This window comes from Chrysochloris asiatica, unplaced genomic scaffold (genome assembly GCF_000296735.1).
Source record: "Chrysochloris asiatica unplaced genomic scaffold, ChrAsi1.0 scaffold00021, whole genome shotgun sequence".
Taxonomy (NCBI): domain Eukaryota; kingdom Metazoa; phylum Chordata; class Mammalia; order Afrosoricida; family Chrysochloridae; genus Chrysochloris; species Chrysochloris asiatica.
The window spans coordinates 7,792,900-7,803,224 of record NW_006408539.1 but is presented as its reverse complement, the minus strand read 5'-3'; the positions used below and the strand labels follow the sequence as shown (position 1 = coordinate 7,803,224).

At 37.5% G+C, this 10,325-nt stretch overlaps 1 protein-coding gene across 7 annotated transcripts in view; it reads left to right on the top strand.

Moving 5' to 3' along the window:
• Positions 1-10,325, top strand: part of TCF4 (transcription factor 4) — a 450,711-nt gene that overhangs the window by 163,535 nt on the left and 276,851 nt on the right. For all 7 annotated transcript variants that reach the window (XM_006837504.1, XM_006837502.1, XM_006837507.1 and 4 more), the window contains 2 exons: positions 1,141-1,202; positions 4,504-4,600. In XM_006837504.1, coding sequence (XP_006837567.1) covers positions 1,141-1,202; positions 4,504-4,600 — 159 coding nt within the window. The remainder of the gene's footprint in view (positions 1-1,140; positions 1,203-4,503; positions 4,601-10,325) is intronic.

Sequence of the window (10,325 nt, the reverse complement as noted above, 5' to 3'; positions counted from 1 at the left end):
GCAGCTGGTGAGCTTGAACCACTGACTTTGCAGTTCAAACGACTTTGCAGTCTGACGCATTAGCTTACCTAGATATTGTATATGTTATGGAACGATAGCTTCACATTTTGGTTTAATAAAAACTTCATATGATTTTGTAGTAATATATTTCGACCAACCCTCATATACACATACATACACAACAGTATTGTAGATGGTACAAGACAATGAAATCCTAATATCCCTTCTAATGTACTGCTGGAAACAGGCTACTGAATACCTTTTTTTCTTGTATTTTTTGCTACTCGTCTACTATGTGGCATAATAAACCTTGGCTAGAGAACAGGAGTCCTGGTGTGGCACTGTGGGTTAATGCACTGGACTGCAAAGTCACTTTGATCCACCAGGTCCGCGGTTCAAGCTCACCAGTTGCTCCTCGGAAACCCTATACAGGGTCACTATGGATTGAAACTGACTTGATGGCACTTCACAACAACAACAGAGAACAAAGAGTATCTAAGAGCTTTATGACAAAGATGCGTCCAGTGTTAGTATGTGTGGTGTTGGTGTTGGTGGTAGCATGCTCTGAAGTTGGTTCCAACACACAGTGACCCTGTATAGGGTTTCTGAAGCTGTAAATCTTTAAGGGACCAGAAAGTATCATCTTTCTCACACACATAACAGCTGGTAGTTTTGAGTGGTTGACCTTAAGGTTATCAGCCCAACTTGCAACCACTACGCTACCAGAACTCCTTGTTAGTATGTCTGTTTACCTTAATTTAACTTTTGTTTTTGTTTTTGTTTTTTTGCTATTAAAGTTGTGTTTGTGTATTTGGAAACTGACTTTGTCTATCTGATTTCAAGTAAAACTTTCAAGTGCAGTTTTGTGTCTATAAAAATCGAGGCTACGAATCCCTGAAGGATCAAGTAGTTTTTATGTTCATACCTCTGGTTCCTGAGGGTCCAGTTCATTTCTGCTGTGAATTTAAATGAGTTAATTTAAGTAGATGGGTCAGAAGCCACTGTCATCAGGGTAGCCTTGTGCCTGATTCTTAATTAAAGGCAACAGGAGATTAATTTGAAACATTAATTTAAAAGTGCATATACAAAAAGAGAGAATTACTGCAAGAAAGCCTAAAGAACTTTTTCTCTTGTCCCTAGATGTAGAAGACAGAAGTAGCTCAGGGTCCTGGGGGAATGGAGGACATCCAAGCCCATCCAGGGTAAGTCTATCTAATCTCTTTTTTCCATAACCAGGCAGCCCAGATATGTAAATTGACAAATTGAGTGTGAGTTTTTCTCTCTGTCTTCCTCTCTCTCTCTCTCACACACACACACACACACCACGTATAACCCAATTGTACATGCATACCAAGTTTAAATGAAAATCAGCTTGTCTTTGGAATCTCTTTATCTTTCTTTCTTCCTTTTTTTTAAACCTGATATTGTTATTGAATTTGACACTTGTTCCATTCTGCTAAGCAGGAGGGAAAAGAAAGCTTGATTAAATATTTGGCTTACTGTTGTAAGTTCTTGATCTATTGTTATGGAATGTTCTATTTTGTTGTTGTTGTAGATGACGTGACTTAAAAACATACTTAATATTGTCATAGTATATTGGTGGGAGTAGGCTTTTGCAAAAATTTAAAGAATAGTATGAGTTCTATTAATCTACCGTATATTCTACATAATGAATCTTTGAGTTGATTTCATTTTGTAAATATGTCATTTTTCTACTAGTAGGGCTTTGGGTCACCAGTTAGATTTATTCCTGTACTTGGTAAGAGTTTTGCTACTCTTTCTCTTGGTTTCCTTCCATGATAGTTGGAGTGTCATTGCAAGACTGGGAGTTTGAGTGAGGTGACAAGCAGGTGATGTACGCTACAGCAGTACGATGCTGCCATATCATTGCATCTCTTTGATCCTCTTCTTTTTAATTTGTAAAATAAAGAAGTAGAGCCAGAAGGTCTTTTATCTTCATTCTCACTTAAATATGTATGATTTTATACATCCGTGTCTTTAACAGAATCATTTCTAGACCTTCTAAAGTCTGTGTCAGCTTTTATTATATACACCCAATGCCCCAAATTAAAAATAGATGGCTGCTATCTAGATGAATCACTCTGTTGGGATGGTAGCATTTTACTCTAAGGATTCACATGAATTTGTGGTGGGGAGAGGTCTCTGTTTTGGCTGAAAAGGCATCAGAAAGAACATTTCAGCCAGCGCGGTGGGGCTACATTTCCACCTGTCCTTTGGCATTGTGATCTTCACTTACTCTGTAGTGTATAACCGGATCTCTAGTCTCACCAGTGACGCTGTGGTGCCCTTGCACCAGCTGTCGAGTTTGACATTCGAATGCATTCTATGGATGGGCTGAGGAAATCTTTCCTCCTCCTCATGTTACAGGCTGCACTTGCAGAAATAAATCCATTCCTCCTGACAGCAAGTGTAGGAGATGACAGAACTTCTCTTTATCATTAGTTCATTCAGGTTTACTTAATTTCTTAGGATTTCACAGTCTGATACAGTCATAGTAGTTTTTATGTGTTCTTTAGAACAAGGTCCATTTACAAGCATCCTGGCTTTATAAATGTAGTGTTCATTAACTGTTTCTTTTCCTTAAGGACGATGTTGGTGGATCATTTTAAACTAATGTCTTGTAAATTATATTTTCTAAATCCAGGGTGTTTATTTGGGACTGACTATTGCTTGCTCAGTGTCTGTTGCCTCATTTGTAAGTGTGGTATATCACCTACCTTGTGGCATTGTGCTGAGGATTCAGTTTGCTCACGGATATTATACTTCTTGTACAGTATCTTCAAGGATGACACTTGATAGATAATAATTAGTATTATGCACTGCTTTGGTCAAGAATGGCTGACTGTAAAACACAGATCTGTTTTTAAAATGTGACGGCATGTTTTTGTCTTGACGTTCTGACAGAATTGGATTGTATTCATGTTGTTAAGTGCCGTCAAGTCGGTTCCGACTCAGAGCGGTTCGTGTTAGTTATTATAAATGAGAAAAGTTGGGGTTGTTCATGGAGGTAGGTGGGAATTGTCTGTCCCCTAGGTCTCAGTCATCTTCCAGTGACGTGGCATACAGGTTCATTGTTCAAACAACATCCATCTTTTTGGTGTGTGGGCAGATTCTGCCCTTTTGCTGACATGCCAACTGACACCTCCGAGTAAATTTGACTTGGAATTCATGGGCATCACAGCCAGCTGAGCAGAATGACTTTTTGTGTCTTTTTTTGGTTCACTTTATGCACCTTCTAAACCCATTGCCACTTGAGCCATATAATACAGATGATTTCACGTCTTAAATGCATGTTACCAAATTTCTCCATTCCAACTACGTCACTAGGCAGCTTAAAAACGTTGTTATAATTTTAGATTCCCATTAACAGTGATGAGGTAGTCCTGATAATGAAAGATTTCTGCCAGAAATGATGATCTGCTTTAAGACTTCTTTTATTTTAGATACATTTTGTCCAAATTCAGAAATACTAAGTGATGTCAAAGTGTAGATGTTCTTTATAGTTGTTTTGTTAGTATGTTTGTGACATTCTCATGTATCATTTATTTAAGGAATAATTCCATTAATTCTCTTGCAACCTACAGCAGTCACTGCACCAAAACAGAGAAATTTTAATGCCATAGAACCAAAAGTTGTTTAAATGACTCGACTCTGGTCTGTTAAAGTGATTCATTGTCGGTGATGGTCAACTTTTTCCTTGTAGCTCAGCTTTACATTTTAAAAAATGGCATTGGCTTATCAAAATCATGGTTCTTTATTGTGCTAAAAATACATTGTATATAACAAAAACATTTGCTAGTTCAGTATTTTCTAGGCATATAATTCAGTGACATCCCCACCATTACTTTTAAACATTTAAAGATTATCTCACCACTTTTAATAGAGACTAAGCATTGATTGAGCCACAGCTCCCCCCCAATTCCCTCCCTCCCTCCCATTCCTGGTTGTTGTTGGTAAGTGCTGTCCACCCATAACCACCCTTTATAGGGTTTTTGAGGAGCGGCTGCTAAGCTTGAACTACTGACCTTGAGGTTCAAACTGACTTTGCAGTCCAGTGCATTAACCCACAGTGGCACACCTGGACTCTGGTTGCTGCTAATAAAATTGTGTTTTCTATACATCTGCCTATTTCATGTAAGTGGGATCATACAAAAATATTAATGTTTAATAGTTGCAGCATACTTGATGAACATCTGTTGTTTTGTATATATTATTTCATTTAATAATACCATGAATTTCATGAAGCTGGTGCTATTATCGTGAGTTCCAAGACTTCTCTGCTGTTATGAGGAAAGATTTGTAATTTGTAGACTTTCAAGACACTTTGTCAGTGTCCCTGTGTAGGAAAGGTACTTTTTAGTGAGTTTCCAGTGTGAGAATGGTGATCTCCAACTTTGACTGGGAGAGATTTCATAGCAGGGGTCTGTTGGTGTCCTGGTTGATGAGTGTAAAATTCACACCTATTTTGTTTTTCATTGACAGAACTATGGAGATGGGACTCCCTATGATCACATGACCAGCAGAGACCTTGGGTCACATGACAATCTCTCTCCACCGTTTGTCAATTCCAGAATACAAAGTAAGATTGATTTTAAATTAGTCTTCACCTCTGAATGCTTATATTTTTACCCTGGAAGGGAAAACAGATGCCCTAGGCAGAGGTTTTGATTTCTGCATGTTGATTTGTTTGACACTTCACTATGGTATTTTCAAATTTCAAGAAAGTATTGGCAGGTCAATACTTTATATGCTTGTAAAGAGCATATAAAGGATTAAGTTTTGTATTGTGTGGAATTAAATACTTTCAATGATGCTATAGCTACATGGAGAGTGTACCTTTCTTAGACATAAACCACTGGTTCCAATTTCAGCTATGCAGTTATAGTTTTCAAAGCTAATGTTGGTGCGAACTGGAAGTGGTGAATGCTTAAAACAAAAATATCATTTTAGTCTTGTCACTTGGCAATGATATGTAGTCAGTGTTAACTCTGAGTTTTTGCTGAAAAGGTTATGGAAACAAGTAGCATTAATGGGCCTAGTCTACTGGATTGCAAAGTATCGTGTATTTATCAAGGTGTGAGCATTAGCACCGATGAATCTCGGTGGACGGTATCCTGCTAAACCGCAGGCAATCTATGTGTAGTTGAGACAGTCTGTGAGTTTCCACCCCACCCTTCAAACGGTGCCCTTTAGCATATTTTTCTGCCTTTGAGTGCCCTATAGGGATGTTTGTTTAACAGCAGCAACCTGAGCAATGAAAAGGTAATTCATAATGAATTAAAAGGCCCCAGTAGCTGGTTATATACGATTAAAAAAAATGATGTTTGCTCAACTCTACTAAATGTGAGTTCTTACCAATCTTAGTAAATCTCTCAACCTGGTCAAATTCTATTGCGAATCTTTCAATGAATGAGGGTAAGGCTCTTGGCTCAAGCTGTTGGACTCCCAAGGAAAACCTGCAGCCATCATTTTATCATTCTGAAACTATAATTGTAAATGCTACTAAACAATGTCCTCATTTATAATCCATGGAAACGTTCCGAGTTATTTAAGATGTAGCTAGCCTTATTTAAGATGTAGCTAGCCCTTGAAGCTCAGTCTTTATTTATTTATTTTGTTTTTTTGGTAAAGTAATAATTGAATCAATTGAAAGCAAGTTTTCAGGTATTTAACACAATATGGTCAAAGCAGAGAAATATTACCAATTTTCTTTTATTGGAAAACAGCATATGATTGCGCCTTTCATTGTCTTTAAACTCTAAAAACCAAGGAGTTGTTTTCAGTCATAGATTGTACTTTTATTTCTTCTTGTTGACTTTAAAATAGTAAATTTTGTCATTATATTCTTATCTACCCACTGCCATCATGTCAGTTCTGCTTCCGAGCAACCCTATATGACGGAGTAGAACTGTCCCATAGATTTCCAAGGCTGTAAATCTCTATAGAAACACACTGCCACATCTTCCGATCATGGATTGGCTAGTGGGTTTGAACTGCCAACCTTTGGGTTAGTAGCTGGGCACTTAACCACTGTGCCAACAGGGTTCCTAATGTTTTAATGTTGCAGTCCTGGTGTGGGACTACGGGTTAATGCGCTGGACTGCAAGGTTGGCTTAAACCACAAGTTTCACGGTTCAAGCTCATCAGCCACGCCTCAGAAACCCTATACAAGGTCACTATGAGTCAGAACTGACTCAACAGCATTGAACAACAACATCAGAGTATACACCAAGAGCCCCATTTCTCTGTCAGGTGTTGACAGGGCAGTTCAGCAAGGTTTCTATCTTTAGGATGTATAAATACAGATAGATTCATCAATTTAGATTTTAAAGAACTTTTATACTTTTCAATGACAATTGTTGCGAAGTGCAGTCTGTTCTGACTCATAGTGACCCTGTTGTTTCAGAGGCTTTAAATCTTTGCGGGCGTGGAAAGCCTCATCTTTCTTTCAGCCAGTAGCTTTGAACTGCAGACTTTGTGGTTTGCAGTACAGCGCTTCTCATACGGGACCACTGCACTCCCCAATACCGTAGCTTTTTTTATCTACCCCGCCCCCAATTTCATAACATAGAAAATATTTTGAAAATCATAATCTTAAAAGAAGAAGCACTTTAAGAACTTATGTGAAGAACTTAAAACATTCTAACACTACCCTCTGATGGGCTGAAGTAAGTAAAATAGAATAAATAAATGGCTCTTCACACTTAGAGGTTTATGTGAATATATGAGAAACTATGTCTTACTCTAAAGGGTAACTTGATAAATTAGCATTGTGGAATATACCTATAAAGAGAAACTTATTAAGTAATGGTTCTTGTTTTGTGTTTCCTTATAGGCAAATGTTTTACAAACTGCTTTCAATTCAAATAATCTTTAAAATATACTTATATTTTAAATTCAAATAATATTTAAAAGATATTTCTGAGAGTGTCGGATCCTGCGAGCTGACTCCTTTCACTTGGTTGTTGTTTAAGCTGAAAATCCACGTCAGCCTGGCTCTTTTATCCTGTCTGCCCTCCTTCCCATTAAACTCTTAAATATGGAGGCCAAGACAGTCTACTGCATTGTGATAGGAAAAGCTACTGTGTCCAGGAGGTTCCCACCCACTGTTCCCAATGAAAGGACTTCTCTGTTTGATAAGCTGTCTGGTCTGAAACATGGCTCTTCATTGTTTACAAACTGCTACATTTTCCACCTCAAGCAGATTTTTACACAGAAAAGAATTGTGCTTGGGCTAAATGGTTTATGTGGCATTAACAGCGTGGTGTCAGACTTGGGTCAGTAGAGTCACCCTCAAGCACAAGGGCATGGCACAGTGTACAAAAAAGGAAGAAAAAGATATTTCAACAACTCTGAAATACCTCACATTTTCACTGCAGAGAAGAATTTTTAAAACATATTTTTCGAGAACTGACAATGATGCTACAGTAAAAAACTCTTCCGCTGCTGTGATTTCTCACATCCCAGTCAAGGTCTTCTTGATTGACTTGCATGTCTCAGGGCTAGAGTCAGGAACAAAGATTCTCATTGCTATTTTGCCCAAGCCATTGCTTATTTTAGATGAAAGCCATTTTAAAGATGAGGCATGTTGGTGTTAGGTTGCATCTTTACCGAGAAAAAAATATTGTTTTCAAGAAAAATTAAAGATGACCTTTAATTTACCAAAAGAAAAACACAAAATGAAATCAGTATAGCCACCAATTTGAACTCAAAGTAGATGTGCTGAGTATGTTCTAAACTATTCTTTGTGTCCAAACTTCATATTCTGTAGTATAGTTTTTATGGAAGTTTTCACTCTGCCAGAAGAAGGTATTAGACTGTACTGTAAGTTTTTGACAATAATCCAGTATCCCCTCAGAACCCTTAACTGGTTCTCATTAAAACTACAAAGGATTTCTTTACATTTCAAAGACTTTTTCTACCATGATGTCATATTAGGGTAAAAGCTGTAGCATCAGAAATAAATCAGCCACTTTATTGGACCAGATTCTCTATTGTCAAATCAATCAAGCCTGTGACTGAATTAGGCGTCTGCTACAGAAATAAGTGACACTAATTTTACAGGAAAGAGTTATTAACTGCAGATGACCTGATTTTTTTCTCCCCTTCTTCTTTTATTTAGTAAACTATTCTCTTAGTGAGATTTTATTTAATACAAGGGGGAAAAAAATAGTACCAAACAACTTTCCTTAGGGGAGTGAACTATTATTGTATATTTTGTTCTTTATAACAGTGTACTATTTTGGTTAAATAATATAAGCATTAGTAACAAATTTCCCTTCGTATAAATGCTACCATAGTTGCAAATTCTTTGTCACAACCCTGAATTATCAGAGATCCCAGGGATAATTTTGCATAAATAATACCACACAGTTTTTCTGAGATGATGTCTCTATTTGGCATTGGACGAAGAGATACCATAAGAACACTATACAGGGCCGCTATGAGTCAGAATTGACTCGATGACACCTAACAACTACAACAACATATTTCATGCGTATACAAAATCGGATACGATTTATAAGAGAAATAGAATAATGTTACTATATTAGAAAATCAGTTTCTGTATCTGAAAACACACAGTACTTAATAGCGTGTGATTCTAAATAAAAAGCAAACAGCAGAGCACATATACATATTTGTGTGCATGTACACGCACACATTGTTGGAAGTGTAGTAACACTTCTTGGTTTATAGGGTCCTGATGTGGTGCTGTCCGATAAGCTCTGCAAGGTCTGTGGTTCAAACCCATCAGCTGCACCTTGGAAACTATTTAGAGTCACTATGAGTCAGAACCGACTTGATGGTACTTAGGAACAACAACTTGGTTTATAAATTAGCTCTACCTTTTCTGTAGCACTCTGTAGTTACATTGCAATATACAGAATTTTGAGTAAATCCCTTTTTGAAAAAGCATAAGCCATATAAAAGAGCTGGCTCCTAAAACTTGATGCTTTAATAGATAGGTATGAATGGTTTTTCCTTCTTTCTTGGTATCTGGAGTTCTGGAGGTGGTGAAAAATAGAAGTACTGTATTCTCTCACCTGCCGTGTATTGAGTATTGATTCCTTGTGTCCCTTTGGTAGATACAAGCCAGTTTGCTTTAGTTGACATTTCATGTTATGTTTTGTATCTGGAGAAACCACCTCTGACTTTTTCCTTGTGATTTTTTATGATTGTCATTGAGACTGTACACTTCCTTCTTTTGGAAGCTGGTCTTTGCAGTTGTCAACAGTTTGTGTCATCCTTCACAGGGGGACAGTGTGTATCTTTCAGAATATTCTAATAGGACAAAGAGGCCATGGACCTAAGTCTTGTGTTTTTAAGAGGATAGTCTGTATGCTCTGGAAGATTTTGAAAAGCCTGATAAGAACTAGTTGTAAAGAGTATGGATTATATATCTATTTCAACATTCCTGGGTTTTTTTTCTTTGCCAAGCATTGAACTTTTACAGATAATTGTCCAAATATTTTTACAATGGCTGTTGATTTCTTTTCTAGCTCAAACTCTTTGATCCGAGGAAGGATCTAAGCTTGCATTTTCCTTCTATTGTTGCAGTGTCTTAATTGAAAACCACATTGTTTGTGGATAAGCGAGCAAGTTGCCCACTAAGATTACATACATGGGTTGGTAACTGAAGGATGTGAAAAGTGATATTTCTGTACAGTTGGGTGCAGCTTAGTTCAACATCAGCTGCTGTGTTTTCACATGTCCCATTGTGAATGGCTCAATTTGCTTATTGTGGTATTTTGTTCTGGTTTGACTAAGGGGACTTTCACCAGGGCACTAAATAATCTACCACCCTATAGTTACTGGTGTCTGAACTAGCTCAGTGGAACGTTTTACTGCAGATCCAGTTGAGGTTGCAGACAGAACTGACGAAAGCTGTTGGCTTAGAGGGTGACCTTTGCATCTCATCTGGGTTAGCGGTTGATATTTTGATTTGGTTACTGTGGTCGTATTGTGACAGCTGCTGGCTCATTATAATTCAGTCCCACTGCTCAGTTTGCCTAGCAGGAATATTTAGGTTTGCATTACTTCAAAGTGTTTATGGCTACCCTGAGTTCAGCCCAGCATAAAGGTGAAGTGTTGTAAGTGCTTTCAAATCCCAATGGCAGAGGCGTGTGCCACAGTCTTCTTGTAAAACGGCAAGTATGAGCCTTTGCGAAAGCAAGTTTTTTCTTTTCATAGTAAAATCGAGAATAAAATACCCAATGAGGAGATTCTTATTAGGAAATTTTTTTTTTAAAAAAACCTGAATGTATGAAGGGAAACCATGACCACAAAAAGAAACATGATTTTAT